Source organism: Westerdykella ornata (genome assembly GCF_010094085.1).
Source record: "Westerdykella ornata strain CBS 379.55 unplaced genomic scaffold EI97scaffold_1, whole genome shotgun sequence".
Classification (NCBI taxonomy): domain Eukaryota; kingdom Fungi; phylum Ascomycota; class Dothideomycetes; order Pleosporales; family Sporormiaceae; genus Westerdykella; species Westerdykella ornata.
The window spans coordinates 258,628-274,483 of NW_022986851.1; the positions used below are offsets into that span (position 1 = coordinate 258,628).

The window sequence follows — 15,856 nt, forward strand, 5'->3', positions numbered from 1 at the left end:
GGAGCTGGTGAATCAGCACTCATTGGCCTTGGCACGTGTTGTGCATTGTGGCATTGACATGATATAGGCGCATGTGGAGGCGTTTCTGGATTCTCCTTGGGATGTGTATGGGGAACCAAGGCCTTAGAGTTCTGCATTGGCCTAGGCGCGTGCGAGTTTGGTTGGCGCATTCGACTCATCGGCTGTGGTTTAGATATTGGGCGACACTGGGGCGTCTGGCACCGTATTTTGCACCATATTTTGCACCATATTTTCGCACCATATGGACATAGTTGCATGGACTTTTGGAGCAGAGTTACAGAGTTGTCTTACTGTAACAATCTAGGGCATGTGGACGGCTGGATGGGGTCTGGACGTGGAGGATGCCAGGTGTAAAGCGTACATAGGCTGGGAGGTTTCAACTTTGCTCTATACCCCCTCACTCTCACCGCCTCAGGCCTGTGTTGGTGAGGCACTTGGATCATCTCATTCGTCCGTGGAGGTGAAGAGCACCGTCCCGAGTCATGTGACAATGGTACTGGAGGCTCGTGCGCGTGGGATGAAAGGAATCTTGGAATCTTGGAACCTCTTCATACTCCGTACACAGTTCCGTACTGTGAGCAAATTCAGTGCAAGGCCCTCTTCCCTCTTATCAACTGTGTACCCGGGTTACCGAGTACTGTTCCGTCTCTATGGATATGGTATGCGTCCCTTCAAGCTCATCTCTGCTGTGTACATAGAGACCGAGAAGAGTGGGTGATTGGGGGAACTGACGAAGGCCAAGGTTTCGCCGAGGCCGCCCAGCGCCCAAACACAACCTTCGAAGTTGACGGAGAACGAAGGAAAAGAATAAAAAGCTTCACAACTGCCCTCCCCATATCCAAACCCCCGCGCCCACATTCACCCTGGAGCCACCGGAGCCCTCTTCCTCCCCTCGGGTGTTGCAAGCTCAAATCGTTTCCTGTCACGACAAGTCTTTGCGAGGGGCCTCACCTCCCTCTCTCACCACACCGGCCCATCGACCTCTGGGAGTTTGGGGTTGATCGTGAGTGCCATGATCCTGCGGGTTCCGTACAGTCAACTGCTTACCCCTTCCGTCTCCCCTCCAGGTCATTCTTGCCGTTGTATCTGTCCGTCCTGCCCTTGAAGGTCACATCCGGGAGCAGCGACTGGGCGCATCTTCCATACATGCATCCGACCGTGCATCTTCACTTACTTGTACATCCGCCGAGACATCCCCTCCTACCACGCTCCCTCGGACGCTCCCCGTCGACTTGCTATCCTTCCAACCTACCCCGTCTTCCCACGCTCGTTGCCCCCCACTCTACACCATCTTTCGCGTACACATAATCGCTGTAACTGCGCCCCATCATGGCATGGGACCATCTCTCAATCACCAAGGCGCACTTGGTGTACATCATCCTTGGAGGCTTTACCAGCCTCTTCATGTTGTGCTCTTCCATCATCAAGGAGCGCTTATACATTGGCGAAGCTACTGTAGCTACAATATGCGGCATCATATTTGGCCCTCATGTGGCCGACCTCATCAATCCCCTTACCTGGGGCAATGTCGACCTAATCACCCTGGAATTCTCTCGCATCGTCTTGGTTGTCCAGTGCTTTGCTGTTGGCGTCGAGTTGCCCCGGTCCTATATGGAGAGGCACTGGAAGTCGGTCACGCTGCTGCTGATTCCTGTGATGACCTGGGGCTGGCTAATCACGAGCCTTTTTATCTGGGGTCTGTTCTCGAATAGACTCAATTGGCTGGATAGTCTCACAATCGCAGCCTGTGTCACAGCAACCGATCCGGTTCTAGCCTCCTCTGTCGTCGGAAAAGGCAAGTTTGCGAAACGCGTGCCCAAGCATCTTCGAGATCTGCTCTCCGCCGAGTCCGGCTGTAACGACGGTATGGCTTTTCCGTTCGTCTACCTGGCCGTTTACGCGATCCGCTATCGACCCGACGCTGGGCAAGTCACGTTCCACTGGTTTTGCTACACGGTGCTCTACGAATGTCTGTTCGGGGCCGTGTTCGGAGTTCTAGTCGGCTATGCTGCCCGACATGCAATCCGCTATGCTCACGAACATGATCTAATTGACCGAGAAAGTTTCCTCGTCTTCTACTTCGTGCTCGCTCTCTTTTGCGCCGGTGCGGGAAGCATACTTGGCCTGGATGATTTGTTGGTAGGCTTTGCTGCTGGCGTCGGCTTTTCGAATGACGGCTGGTTTCTGGAAAAGACCGAGGAATCGCACGTCAGCAACGTCATTGATCTACTCCTCAATTTGTCCTTCTTCGTCTATTTCGGAACCATTATCCCCTGGGAACAGTTCAACTCTCCGGACATCATCGGAATCACACCCTGGCGTCTGGTCGTGTTAGGCGTGCTGGTTCTTTTATTCCGGCGGATTCCAGTCATGTTGTTACTGAAACCTATCCTACCAGACGTCAAAACTTGGCGTGAGGCCCTGTTCGCCGGACACTTTGGGCCCATTGGTGTCGGTGGGCTATTTGTCGCAATTCTTGCTCGAGCCGAGTTAGAGACGGCGTCGACGACTCCGCTCGCAAAACTGCCAGAACCGGGCTTTGAATACTTGGACATAATTGAAATGATCTGGCCGATTACCTGTTTCCTCGTCATAACCAGTATAATTGTCCATGGCAGTTCGATTGCAGTCTTCACGTTGGGAAAGCGCATAAACACGCTGAGCGTCTCTCTCACGTACACACAAGCTAACGAGGACGGTCCAAGCTGGATGGACCGGCTTCCGCGTATACAATCTCGATCCAAGTCTTCCATGTCACTTGGGCGGCGACCATCAGCTTCCGACATAAGTGAAAAGGGCGACACCGCTGGTTCAGGGCTCCTTCCTGCGATTGGGATCCCAGGCCAATTTCTCCGTCGCCAGAAGGAAGAGGACGTTTCCAGCCGTACAGCGCTGCGCAGGAGATGGGATGGCCCCCGAGGGGCTGGCGGACCGATATCCGAATCCGCGATCAGGCCAGATCGGAGTCCCGGAGAGAAAACGGAGACTACTTCGCCATTGCGGGACTCTGATACCCTAGCTGTCCCTGGCGACGAGAGCCCGGAGAGCTCCTTGACCAGAGAAAAGCCCGGCGACTGGGAGGAGGAAGAAGAGCTCTACCAGGAAGGCAGAGACACCGTTATTGAAGATGAAGAGGGAAATGTATTAGGTACGCGGCATAGTCGGCGCGGGGAGGGGAAGAAGGAGCGCGAAGAGGCTGATGCTGCCGAGGCCGCACGTCTCTTCTCCGAGAAACACGTCCAACATGGGGTGGCACTGACTGAGCATGGCGGCAAAGCCGAGGAGACGCCTGGAAAGGTTGCTGAAGCTGTGAAAGAGGGCATTGAACATCCGGGCAGGTGGAAGCTGCTCAAGAGAATGCAGACCTCGTCCGGCGCCCGGCCAGATGGCGATGGTCAACCTTCTGCACCCTCCAGGACCTACAAGCCGCCCCAGAAGCGTGGCCCAGCCCTCGCGTATCAATTTGGTAACACTATTATCGTCGAGGATGAGGATGGTGAAGTCATCAAGAAGTACGACATCCCCGCTGGACCCAAGGATCGTCCTGGAACGGACCGTAAGACGACCATTGGGGAAACGGGCGGTCGCGCCATGCACAGTCTTCGCAACATGGGCAAGTACGTGCGAATGCCCACTCATCATCAAGAGGCGGGATCTTCAGGCACACAACCTGCTGCTGCAGACGCCAAGAAGAAGACATCCAAATCCGACGAAGATGATGAGCGTATCCGCTTCACCGTTACCGCTGGCGGGCGTAGGATGAGTAAAGCCGAGTTTATTGAGCAGATGTCCAAACTGGATCCCAAAGCTCGTGCTAAGTTCATCGAGGATAGCGACGTGCCGGATAAGGTCAAGCAGGACGCGAAAGAGGATGCCAAAGATGCTGCTCGTAGGCAGTCAGCGGCTCAACACGCGCGTGTTGCGCCTGTCGTTCGTGAAGAGGGCGACGCCCAGATTCAGAGGTTAGACTCGTCCACTGCAGTCCAGGAGCCGAGAAACGCAGGGCCAGAGGCTCTAACCATGGTGGGTAGCAGCGCAGAAGATGTACCGTTCCACTCCGTTCGGCAGGATCTTGCCAGATACAAACTCGAGCATTCTCAGGAGGGTGAAACTGCCGCGCAGCGTCGCCGCCGATTGGCTGATGAGTCCGCTGGTCCCACGCCTAGCTTATCATCTTCGGTGCCTGACGGTGAGGAGGAAGAATCAGCCGTCGAACGACGTCGCCGCCTGGCCGCCCTTCGCGGATCATCTTCCCCGGACCGAGAGCCGGAAGCGTCATCGGGAAGCTCGAGACAAGGACCGAAGAGCCGCATGGATGAAGGTGAGACTGCAGCAGAGCGCAAGCGGCGCCTCGGTGCCCTGGGCATGGGAGATGGAAACACTCCTGATTCAGAGTCCGATGACGAGGAAGAAGGCGGCCCGCTTGCGACTAGAAGGGGTCTACGTCCGGCGTCTCCTAACGGAGAACAACAACAGGCGGCGCGGAGAACGACGGCAGCCCAAGCAGAGCCCGCTCGCCCTCCTGGCATCCGCTTTGCGGAGCAGCCCCGCATTCCGACCAAGGACGAGCGAGCGGCAGCGGCAGCCGAGCAGGCAGCCGAAGATGCACGAGAAGCTGCTGGTGGTTCCAAGGGTGGTGGAGAGCTGCGCCTTGGGAATCTGAGGTTGCAGTGGAACACGAAGAAGAAGAGCTAGGGACTCTATAGAGTTTGCATGGTTGCGTTTGCATCATTGCCGCTCGGGGTATAAACTTTCTTTTCTCCGTCGTCTTTGGGCGACTGCATATTTAGGTGCGTTAATATATACGGGGGTTTGGGAACCTTTGTGGGTACCTATCAATATCTGCATCGTAGACACGTGACATCTTCGCAATGGACTTGGTAAATCCTTTGTCGCCACTTGAAATTTGAATTTATTGTTAAGCACTCGGACTATCTGGGAATAGTAGTAATGTAGGCACAAAGGCTGTAAGTCGAGGGAATGGACTTGCCCCGGACTGATCTAGCTGTGCATATTATCTAGGATACTGGCACCGCCCTACATGCACAGACCCGGGGAATATTGTCATTAGACTCCCCAGTGCCTATTGAGGCATTTGACCTCCGTCCTGCTCTAAGACCTACCCACTCTTACAAACACGGCAGTAGTCCGCACCCGCCACCCATTCTCCCTCTAGTAACAATCTGGAACTTCATCTCAGTAGCCTCTCTGCAATCATGCTTCTTGTTGTGGTGAGGAGGAAACATGCTGTTGCTTACAGACTTCCCCAGAAGTTTCCCTCCGCCGTGATACCTCTAAAGTACAAGACGGAGTACACGTTAACAGAAGGTTTCGTCCACCTGTACAAATTCTTACCGTCATCAGTTCTGGTTTCTTTTTTGAAAGCCGGAAACAACCTGAGGTCTTGTACACAGGCATCTATACCGCGGAGAGATTTGCAGCGTGATGTCCGTAAATTACTAAAGGGGCCATAGCGATGTTAGTAACAGATGCCCCCATGGTACCACTCCTGGTGATCCTGCATACTCCTGCAAGGGGTTGTTGTACCGAAGGAACGAGCCGTCCAATGAAACCCAGACTAGTGTGTAAACTATATGCGTTGGTGAGAACCAGTTTACAGCAATGATGTTGTTATTACAAGGTGCAAAGCAACCGCATGTACTAGCACAGTAGATTCGGCGTCATTCCCATATTCTCAACTGCATAGGCCAAGGATGGCACGTCACTGTGCAAAGAAAACGCCATGGATGAATTCGAAGGCCCCGGCTGGTTGACATGTATGACCTGCTCCAACATTGATTCGACATTGTGAGGCTATACAGGTGCGCCGCTAAGAAGCCAACAATGGCCTGAACTCAAGGCAGATTACGGACGCTATGAAAGAGCAGTTGCAACTGCTTCGCAGAGCCTTGACGTGCCTCTAGGATGGATCTCTCGGAAACTTTGGATCCCTCCTGGAACAGCGGCGCGGCAGTGCGGCGAAACAAGTGAGGCCGAGGCCTATAGAACAGAATCTAAGACGAAACTCATCAGTATCACAGGCACCAGGATATGATACATCACCAGCATTTGGCAGCGCACGTAGAACAGAGATCACCAATGGTTAAGCGGAACATCACCCAAGTGAAGCCTCCATTGTGTCGTGATCATTTGGCTCTAGCTCGCGAAGAGCAAGGCCCGCTCCATTGATAGGCCGCAAGTAGCTTGCTGGTATGATAAATACACTCCGGGACTCCATGGGTCCTACCCTCCGAGGCCGAATATGCTGTCTTGTCGTGCTAAACCCTAACCTTTTTCGTCAAACCCGTCGACATCGATATTTACCGGACAATGCCCTCGAAGCGGCTCTTGTACCACTTGATGGTCTCGGCCTGGTTGATGCGGTGGGAAGCGCCGATCTTGGCCTTCGCCCGCCTGCGCTTGGCAACGCGCTCGCCGGGCCTGGTCATGCAGACGTAGAAGTCCATACCGTAGATACTGTGTCGTGTCAGCCACAAGATGGAGCGCCGCACAGAATCCAGTCATACCCGATGCTGGGGTCATATTTGATGCCCAAGTCGATGTGCTCGCTGATGCCGAAGCCGAAATTGCCGGACTCGCTGAAGTTGCGCTTGCGAAGCTCGTACTCCTTGACCTTCAGGCCACGCTCGAGAATCTCCTCAGCCTTGGGGCCACGGATGGTAACGTGGACGGCAATCCTGGCACACTCTGTCAACGTCCTCGCTCCTATGTCTTCGTGCACGGGAGGAATCCGTACTTCTCGTTCCTCCTGATACCAAAAGTTCGGACGGTATAGCGGGCCTTGGAGTAGACGGGAGTCTGACCGCTCAGCTGCTCAAGCACCTTGGCCGCACGGGTCAAACGATCACCAGACTCGCCGACGGAGATGTTGAGGACGAGCTTCTGGATGCGGAGCTCCCGCATGGGGTTCGCGGCTTTGCCTTCGGCCTGTAGAGACAATCAGTATTTCCGTAGGATGATAACTGCTATCTCTTGAATTGCGACTGACCATTGGGAAAGAGCTGTGGTAGGGTTAGTGGACAGAAGCTGGTCGGGGTGGTCGAAGTGTCGGAGAGAAGTCGTGATGGTGGATTTTCGAGAGTCTCGCATGGGTGGATGGTGCGCGCCAAGACTAAGCGAATTCGCGCTAGTGCGCCCATGAGCTTCTCCAACATCCACCTCATTCGGAGCTCCAGTCAAGACACCAGGCCCTTGTCGTCACCGCATCCCTCCTCCTCCTCCTTCTTTGTGCTGTTCAACTATTCGACCCTGGTGAGATAAGTCGTCTACGGACGCGCCGCACGCAGTATGGCGGCAGCAAACCGCCAGGGCAAGATGGTAAGTGCCTCTGCCTGGAGACTTTCCACCTCCCACCCTGAGAGGAGATTGTGTTTAGAACGGACTGACCTGATTGTGTGTAGCAAAATCTTGTAAGCGCCCTCAATCCTCCCGTAGCAATCATCTAGGCTCACTTTCGCTAGATCAATTACCGCATGAAGGTCACACTCCAGGATGGAAGGCAAATGGTGGGCCAGATGCTCGCATTCGACAAGGTATGCAACGCCTACGGAGCGCGCCTCTGCGAATCTAACACACTGTCAGCATATGAATCTCGTACTAGCCGACACCGAAGAGTTTCGCAGGACGCGCCGGAGACAAGGGAAAGCCGCACCGGGCGCGGCACAACAGTTTACTGAGACCGAGGAGCGCCGTGCGATCGGCCTGACCATCATTCGCGGTGCCAATGTCGTTTCCGTTTCCGTTGATGGCCCACCCCCAGCAGATCCTGCAGCGCGCTTGGGAGGCGCTCCAGGAGGAACAACGACCGCTGCTGCGCTTGCGACTGGACCCGGTGTTGCCCGACCTGCTGGCCGTGGTCAAATTCCTGTCGGTCTTGCCGGACCCCCAACTGGCGTCGGAGCACCTGGCCCAGGGTTTGGAGGTGCATTCCCACCTCCGGGAGGTTTTGGCGCCCCGCCACCGGGCTTTCCCGGACCCCCGGGTGGATTTCCAGGACGAGGAGGACCACGTAAGTCTTCTCGCTATTCTATGGTTTTCATTCCTACTGACAGATTCCAAGCTGTTGGCTTTCCGGGAGCCCCGCCTACTGGCTTCCAACCACCGCCATTCGGAGGTCCTCCGGGGGCCGGTCGCGGGTTCCCTCCCGGTCCGCCGCCGGGCTTTGGTGGTGGCCGGTAGGTTGAAGGGCCAGGGGTGAGATGTGTTTATGGGCTTTCCCTGATTTGCAAAACGATAACTTCGGATGACGGGCGGAGAACCTTGAGGTCCAACGTGGCGAAAATTGAACTTGAAGAACAGGCAGACGGTGAGAGATAGACTGGTGCCAACGGGTGCCAACGGGTGCCAATGAGCCACCGATGAAGGAGAAAGGACGATTGATACCAAAGAAGCATTCGCAATCCCATGTTCACCGATCGGTGCCTTGGATTACACTTTTGGCGAATTGCGATAGGTCTGCACGATGCAGAAATGCTCCCAGCAATACACAACGCGTATAAATGCCTCAGACAAATCTGCATGTATATCATGTAAAACGCCTCCTGAGAATGGCCAGGATCTCTAGCTCGTGCATTGAAGATATCTATGTATAGACACCGTCACACCTCGTGTCCTTCACATCTACCACTCTCACTCCAACAACGCCTGAGCAAGCACCCCCTTCACGACGAGGCTCCTCTCCCCGTTCATCTCCTCCGCTGCTCTCTCAGCCGCCCACTTACATCCCCGGATCCTTCCAATCGCGATCAGCGCCTGTGCTCTCGTTACTCGCATTGTCTCCGGTAAGCCCTCGTATGTCGGATCGAAGAGTATCTTCTCAAATGCAGCTTTGGCCTCGGGCTCGATGGCCAGGGACAGGTCAGAGGCGGCGGCCAGGAAGAGGGCGTGCAGGGAAGTGAATGTTGTCAAATGGATGTTCTTAGCATGAATAGAGTTTGCACGCAGGATAAGCGGCAGGGTGTCGCCGAAGGCGGAGGAGAAGGAGGACGACGTAAGCAGTGGGTGCAGGGAGGAGAGGAGGCTGGACACACATGCGGACAGTGTTTGGTCCCGTCTATTAGGGATGAAGTTAGTACAAGCGTCCGATCCCGAGGCATCAAGCAAATCACTTACAGCTGCTCATCCCTCAACACCTCCCCCGCATCAACCTCCATCCGCTCCCCGTTCTCTTCTTCCCCGTCCCCGAGCACTTCCTCCACCACCCCCTTAACAACCTCCATCACATTTCCCGCCAATACCAGATCCACCCTGGCCTTCGCAATCTTCCCAAGCGCATCAACAGCATAAGGTCTATACGTCTTATTGACCCTCTTAGCCTCCCTAACCGCCACTTTCTCAATCTGTTCCGCAACCCCCGAATCGATGCTCCACAGCGCCGTTCCCCTCTCTACAAACCGTACAAAAGCTTCGAGCACGATCTCCTTACCCACCCATGTCTTGCCTCCGATGGCTTTATCAAGTGCCGGCCATAACGTCTCCGCATTCGCCTTGTCGATTTCATCTTTTCCTGTTGTTATAGACATCACCGCGCCGGCAGTCGCCTTCGCGGCTGCATGCTTAAGCACCCACTTCTGGGAATCTAGATGCCGATTCGCCAGAGCAACAATTTCCTTCAGATAGAGAAGGACTGTGCGACTTCCGGCAACATTATCAGACCACGTGTCTGCAAAGATTTTCTGCACTTGGGGTTGGGAATCATGTTTCGCTACAAAGATGAAGGGTAATAGATCTGCGGACAGCGCGGTGAAGCGATCGGTAGCGTTTTTTGAGATAGAGTGGATGATGTCGGCGGCTGTGAGCCTACTCCTGTCGTCTCCCGAGGCGAAGTATAGGTCTTGACAATAGGCAATTGTGGAGATGAGTTGGTTATCGGAGGCCAGACGCGCGACGTATCCTGCCGCTGCAGCGTAAGAAGACGAGACTGTCTCGTTACGGTCGTGAATGTATTTGTGAATGAGTTTGAGGAAGCCGTCAGCGTAGGGTCTGAAGAGATAGTTGTGGCGGGTGCTCAGTATGACGAGGATGCGGGAGCAGCCGACTTTGGAAGGGAGACCGACCGCGTCTCTCATTGCGGACTCGATGTGCAATACAAGCTTTTCCATGGTATCTGCGTCGGCGAGGTCGAGACAGCGTTCGATGGATTCGGTTAGGGGGGAAGAGCGGACACTTTGGAGGCGCATATCATCGATCTTTTGCTCGGTGAGGTTGTACTTCGACGCGTTAAGGTGGATGTAATTGACCGCTTCGGGTTCAAGGGAGCTGAGGAGACCTAGGAGACGTTCCACGAGCTCTGGTGAATGGGGATTGAGTGTCTTTGCATTGCTCTTCTTCACGATTTCCAGAAGCGTATGTACCGCAAAAATGCGAACTTCTTCGGCGCTAGACTCAAGACCGGACGACGACAGTAAGAAGGGAAGAACTCGCGAGAGCATGGCGCCAGCATTCTTGATGGAGGAGTCACCTGCTTCCAATGACCGCGTAAGGATGCCTGTCAGGACACGTGCGAGCGACGCTGCGGCCACCCTTACAGTCTCTTTGATATCGTCAAGGACCTTGAAGCATTTGTCCCAGATCTGGTCCAGATACTTCTCGTATTTTTCAAGCTTACGTCCTTGCACCAACTCGGCGATAGCTGCACAGCTTGCTTGCCGTACTCTCCATTCTTTGGTGAGTATACTGCTTAGGAGATCCTCCATAATGGCATCGAAATGCTTGTCGATTGTGGCAGATGGGTCTTTAACCAGTGCATTCCAGATGTCATTCATAGCGCGTCCCACGTTTGGGTTCGGATCAAACCTTAATCACGTTAGCACTGGGACAGGACAATTGATGGCAGGAGAAAGATATGAAATTGACCACGTACCGATAGCGGAACAGTTTTGGATACAGCTTAGGATTCTCGGCAAGGTATCCACGAACGCTGGAATCCGCAAAGATATTACTGAGACCAAAACGGCCGAACGCTGCCCGGCTGCTCCAGATAGAGCTATTCGAGGCTAGAGACATGAACCGATAGACAAGACTGCTGTCTCCAACTTCTGAGGCCAAGCTGAGGATGTCCTTGTAAGTAGTGATCGACTTGCCTTCACCAACAGGCAACGCGCCAGGTTCAAAAAGCTGGGTGTCTTCCGTGACAGTGCCTGCCATTTTTGATTTGTTGTCAGAGAATGAGCCAACCAGGTCTCGTACAAGTTCGTCCTTGAGATGACGGTCGCCCTTCTCGTACACAAGACCAAGTCCGCGGGATGCGGCCTCTTGGACGACTTCATCTCTGTTTGAAAGGCATGCTTTGAATGCTCCTTGGCATCTACCCAAGTACCCTTGCATATCTGGGATGTGTCCACAGTACTGGAGGAGGCACAGCAGCCAGATCACCGACGCCTTTTTTAGTGAAGGTTTACTCTGATGACAGCCCTTCAGAGTTCGCTCGAGGACCGCAGTGAGTGTCTTCTCACGTTTCGGTCCGGAAGGAGTCAGGAGAGGAGCGTCCCATGGCGCATGCTGCTGCGCTGGATGCTCTATGTCGAGTTGAGCTGCCAGAGCCTTGGAACCCCATCCCGCGGCAAAGCAGCTCAGAGCCTCGCCAATCGAGAACTGGGCTTCCACATGTCGAACTTCATGCAGCTCGTAGATCTTCTCTGCGATGAAGCTGTAGTCCGAAGTATCGGTACTTTCAGAGTCTGTTTCCAAAGTGATCATACCTAGATGACCAAGGCACGTGATAGCATCCCCCATTCCCGTCTTCGCCTGGTCGTATATCTTCTGTGCTACCTCCCGAAATGTCCCGTACTGAGAAAGAGTCGAGGGCGTTATCACAAAATGCAGGCTCAACTGGTCCAGGCACGAGAATACTGCCGCTTGAAGAGTGACGTCCCTGGTAGTGTGGAGGATGTCAATTACTTGTTGGACAAACTGATGTACTGCGTGATCGGCTGGAAGCTCTGACTGCTGCCTCCATCGCAAGCGGCTGAAGTAGTAGCCGAGCGCGACGACCACGCCACTCAGTTGATTGATTTCTCCGCCGACGGCAGTCCTCCACGTACTTAGTTTCTCGAAGAACGTCTGATGCAGTTCAAGTATTGCCTCTGGATTGGCTGTCCCATGAGAAGCCAGTAATCCATAGGAATGAGCAGCTATATTCCGTCGCACAACGTTATTGGCGAGGATGGACGGCACCAACGCTTGAGCGTCCGACGTCAAACTTGCCAACATCCAGCTCGTCTCTGTCGACAGCGAGAGAAGGCGGATAAAATCGTCTCCCACGTCGTTAAGATTCGTCACATCGTCGTGGGTGAGGAGCTCAAAGCCTGTCCTCAGCAAGATAGCTATGGAAGCAGCGTGATGTGGGTCTGATGCGAATGATCGAAGAGCCTGGCGAGATAGCTGATCCGTCGAGAGGAGAGATTCCAATTTTCGCCCCCAGTCTTCGGAAGGCTCGTAGATGATTGATTTCTCAGATAATGCCGTTTGTATACACACTTGTGTGCAATACTTCATGACCACTGGTACAGCTTCTGGATAGTCTTTATAGAACTGCTTGGCGAGTGTAACTATGACGGGAGTAGACATGCGTGGCTGAAAATTGCCATCCATATCAACGTCGTCGTCGGTCTTCCGAAGAAATATCGTACGAACAAGTTCGTCGAAAGCTGGGAAAGTGACGGTGAAAGGTTCCTCCCCGGGTATAGAATGTTGCATGGCGAACAGGTACGGATCCAATCCCCTTTTACCTTCTTCAACGACCTCGTGCCTTTCGGCTTTGCCCCCACTAACGGCGGCGATATCAATCCACCTGGCCCAGACATCGTCGTATGCCAGGCAGCGATTCGCGAATCTGGTGGCCACATATCGGGTACTCCTGGTGACTGTGTAGGCTTCTGTGGAACGGCCAGTCTTATCAGAAAGAGAGTACTTCAGCAGAAGTTGGCGGAACTTCGACTTGACTGAGATTTCCAGCGGTTTCGAGAATGCGTCGAGCACTGATGATAGCGCTTCCTCAATGCTCACGGCGACCTCTTTTCCGGATGTGTCGTGACGCAGTGAGCGGAACAGCCAGTCCAACAGACTCAGATTTGGCTCTATGAGGATCTTTTCAGGTGCTGCCTTAGCTACTAGGCCAATGGTCTCGTAAGCATATCCCCGAAGCTCCTGATCCTGGTCTCGATCCGGCGACGGCCAACCTTGATCTTGAATGAACCCTCTTAAGTTGCCGACAAGGCCTTCCGCAACGAGAGCAAGGTCGTCCCTGGAGCCGTGCCGAGCAACAAAGTTCACGAATGAAAACAAGGCCGACCGGAATTTTGAACTTTGCCTTCCCACTGTCGTTCGATTAGATGATTCCTGCTCAACAAATAGTACTCCTTCCTCGACCATTCTCGATATCTGCTTCGGGTATTGCGTGCTCCTCACAGACCTGGAGAGGAGACCAAGGATTTTTATGCGTAGTGGTACTTTCACAGGCAAAGCACCTTCAGGTGTTGAGCTGTACCATGTTAGAAATGACTTCCTATTGGCGCTTCCAGAACCTTGATCCGAGTCGATCGATCTCATGCACAAGACAAGAAGTCACTTACGAGCCAAAGTATAGAGAGAACAGCCGCTCAATTAGCCCCTGGTCTTCAAGGTCCTGAGTCTGCGTGACGCGTTTGAGCATATCTTCTCCCACCTCCGAGACACGTGTGTTGGTATCGGCTGAGGCAAACAACGCGGGCAGGAACCTCTCGTGGTCGTTGAATAGGCCACTAGCAAGTAACTTTACGACTAGAGCTTTGGTCTCGAGAATGTTAAGCCCTGTGCTGGCGCGAGGATCCCAAGCGTCTGCATTACCGTATAAAGTGAGAAACTTGTAGTCATCAACGGAGAGCCCAGGACATCTAGGTGATGGCGCGCCTTCAGAGTCGGCACTGCGCACGAAGCCAAACAGGAGTAACTTGCCAAACCAGTGAGAGAGAAAGGCACCATCATCATTCGTCAACTGAAGCGCGGATCGAAGCTCATCGTCCTCCTTGGTTCCCCTCGGGGGAAGATTGAAATGGGCCAGTAGACGAAGAGTCAAGTGGAACAGTTGAGAGGCATGCTGTGGGGATTGGGTGTAATCGCTGGCAATTCCATTGATTAAAAGTGGGAGGAGTTCTAGTCGTTCGGATACTTGAAGGCGTGCGATTCCCTGCTGAATGTAGAGGATATCAAAATGGCGGATCAGAGGAACATGAGAGTGCTCCTTGAATTGGACTAGTAATTTCCTTACGGGAAGCTTGATTTCCCTGAAATTCTTATTAGGGGATGTCGTTACAAAGCAAAAATCTGAATAAGGCTAGCCGTCACTCGATTTGAACCCTCTGTCTTCTCGCCCTGAAGAGCCGGAATATCAACTACCAAGCAAGCGGTAGGGCGTGCGATGGAGGAGACAGATGGTTCAAAAGAAGCAACGGTTCAATCTATCCAGATCCCCCTTTGGGTCGGAGTGGAAGTGGATGCACGTACTGTGGAGGCAAGATGCGCTTGTTGATATGCTGGCAGACCGAAATCACCTACGTATAGTAAGGAATGCTGGTTAGCTGTGACTCGTGGGACCAGGCAGACGGAGCAGGGACAAAGTAAAGGCGGCCTTGAGACACTCACCTTATTCCTTACGGCCAAGTGTTCCGAAGCAAGTTTGAGCAACAAGGGGGCGAGAAACTTGTCGAGGAGTTGCTCGAGCTTTCGATCTGTGCTTGCGGCTGCTATTCTGAACTCAACACTGCCCACGAGCTGCAACTCCCTCGCTTCGGAGGTTGGTTGGGAGGCCATATCAGAGATTCTTGAGGGAGAAGACGGAGGGGTGGGACTACTCTACTTGTAGGAGGACTATCTTGGGAGGATCGTTACCCTGCAGGTCTTTGTCGGTTCAAGAGGGTGATGCATGTGGACGCACTTGGCTTGACTTTGTAATTGCTCAGGGCCACGGACAGGCCCGGTATTGCCACCTGCACTGCTACCTACACGGTAGATTGATCCAGCATTACTCAGGTTTTTATTCAAAAGCCGTTGACGTGTACGCAGCGCCTACCTAGGTACACAGTACGTTAGTAAGGATCTCCTGTGGCAGGTGGTGTGTCTGTACTTCGTTTTACCGGAGGATTACTGACAGACGTGGGTGACAAAGCACCCGCACTGGCCAGAAAGTCTCATAAAAACAGATTCCGGCCTACCCAAACAGTCTAAGCTCTTTGCTAGAACCATCTAACTGCTTTTTAATCGCTTGTACTTGGTATCTCCGAACTCGCACGGCTGACAAAGATTCCCTTCCGGTGTCATCAGGTACGAAGTACCAACAAGTAGTACCTAGGTACTGTTGTCAGGTACCTGAGGTGTCGCGGAACGGAAAAACCTAGCCGCACGGAGCTTCCCACTCCCCCCGATGACGCACGCCTGCGGCCGCCTTGTCCTCTGTAATAAGTCACAACATTGAACCATTCTGGAGAGCGCGTACGCACAACGCTCTCTTTCACCCTGCTGCCTGCTCCCTTCACCGCCACAAATCAACCCTTGCCTGAGCTGACACTCGCACGGCTCTGTCTGTCCCTCGTCCGTTTGCTCTCCCTTCACCTGTGGCAACAAACAGCAACCCCCACTTGCTCGACATCCCTTGGCTCCATCGCAGCTACATCCGCATACACGCTTGGAGGGAGAAGCCGCCCACCACCTGCTGTATCGCTACGACCCACGCCGTTACTCTCTCCTTTCACCGTCACCGCACCATTGCCTGCCGCCGTCGGCATTCTTCGGCTGGATATCTCCCGACTCTCTGCAGACGACCACGCCACCCACCCCCCTC

General features: G+C 53.8%; 5 protein-coding genes across 5 annotated transcripts; 3 read left to right on the forward strand and 2 right to left on the reverse strand.

Annotated features, from left to right (window-relative positions):
* The first annotated feature begins 1 nt into the window (after window position 1).
* On the forward strand, window positions 2-1,238 carry EI97DRAFT_4817 (uncharacterized protein). Its single transcript, XM_033802048.1, has 3 exons — window positions 2-680; window positions 764-1,024; window positions 1,089-1,238. The coding sequence occupies exons 1-3, from the start codon at window positions 329-331 to the stop codon at window positions 1,124-1,126; spliced, it is 651 nt and encodes a 216-aa protein (XP_033658201.1). The 5' UTR covers window positions 2-328; the 3' UTR covers window positions 1,127-1,238.
* Window positions 901-4,892, forward strand: EI97DRAFT_428761 (uncharacterized protein). Its single transcript, XM_033797283.1, has one exon. It carries the CDS (start codon window positions 1,351-1,353, stop codon window positions 4,714-4,716), a length of 3,366 nt encoding a protein of 1,121 aa, XP_033658202.1. The 5' UTR covers window positions 901-1,350; the 3' UTR covers window positions 4,717-4,892.
* A 1,449-nt stretch (window positions 4,893-6,341) lies between these two features.
* On the reverse strand, window positions 6,342-7,033 carry EI97DRAFT_438126 (60S ribosomal protein L11; the record flags this gene model as incomplete). The annotated part of the gene is made up of 4 exons (XM_033799473.1): window positions 6,342-6,498; window positions 6,549-6,719; window positions 6,779-6,969; window positions 7,031-7,033. 4 exons carry the CDS (start codon window positions 7,031-7,033, stop codon window positions 6,342-6,344), a joined length of 522 nt encoding a protein of 173 aa, XP_033658203.1.
* Window positions 7,034-7,234: 201 nt separating this feature from the next.
* On the forward strand, window positions 7,235-8,233 carry EI97DRAFT_5105 (Sm-like ribonucleoprotein). The gene is made up of 5 exons (XM_033802869.1): window positions 7,235-7,359; window positions 7,443-7,451; window positions 7,503-7,574; window positions 7,624-8,050; window positions 8,102-8,233. Exons 1-5 carry the CDS (start codon window positions 7,330-7,332, stop codon window positions 8,218-8,220), a joined length of 657 nt encoding a protein of 218 aa, XP_033658204.1. The 5' UTR covers window positions 7,235-7,329; the 3' UTR covers window positions 8,221-8,233.
* Window positions 8,234-8,587: 354 nt separating this feature from the next.
* Window positions 8,588-15,040, reverse strand: EI97DRAFT_490847 (ARM repeat-containing protein). Its single transcript, XM_033802244.1, has 7 exons — window positions 14,954-15,040; window positions 14,662-14,886; window positions 14,524-14,570; window positions 13,614-14,303; window positions 10,904-13,522; window positions 9,154-10,836; window positions 8,588-9,094 (listed from the first exon to the last, which is right to left on the reverse strand). The coding sequence occupies exons 2-7, from the start codon at window positions 14,827-14,829 to the stop codon at window positions 8,671-8,673; spliced, it is 5,631 nt and encodes a 1,876-aa protein (XP_033658205.1). The 5' UTR covers window positions 14,830-14,886; window positions 14,954-15,040; the 3' UTR covers window positions 8,588-8,670.
* Between the last annotated feature and the right edge of the window lie 816 nt (window positions 15,041-15,856).

Coding starts and splice junctions, on each gene's coding strand:
- EI97DRAFT_4817 (XM_033802048.1), top strand. CDS start 329: ATGTGGACGGCTGGATGGGGTCTGGACGTGGAGGATGCCAGGTGTAAA. Junction 681..763: donor GTTCCGTCTCTATGGATATG/GTATGCGTCCCT, acceptor ACGAAGGCCAAG/GTTTCGCCGAGGCCGCCCAG. Junction 1,025..1,088: donor CTGGGAGTTTGGGGTTGATC/GTGAGTGCCATG, acceptor TCTCCCCTCCAG/GTCATTCTTGCCGTTGTATC.
- EI97DRAFT_428761 (XM_033797283.1), top strand. CDS start 1,351: ATGGCATGGGACCATCTCTCAATCACCAAGGCGCACTTGGTGTACATC.
- EI97DRAFT_5105 (XM_033802869.1), top strand. CDS start 7,330: ATGGCGGCAGCAAACCGCCAGGGCAAGATG. Junction 7,575..7,623: donor AGATGCTCGCATTCGACAAG/GTATGCAACGCC, acceptor ACACACTGTCAG/CATATGAATCTCGTACTAGC. Junction 8,051..8,101: donor TCCAGGACGAGGAGGACCAC/GTAAGTCTTCTC, acceptor ACAGATTCCAAG/CTGTTGGCTTTCCGGGAGCC.
- EI97DRAFT_490847 (XM_033802244.1), bottom strand. CDS start 14,829: ATGGCCTCCCAACCAACCTCCGAAGCGAGGGAGTTGCAGCTCGTGGGC. Junction 13,523..13,613: donor TTCTCTCTATACTTTGGCTC/GTAAGTGACTTC, acceptor AACATGGTACAG/CTCAACACCTGAAGGTGCTT. Junction 9,095..9,153: donor GTGTTGAGGGATGAGCAGCT/GTAAGTGATTTG, acceptor CATCCCTAATAG/ACGGGACCAAACACTGTCCG.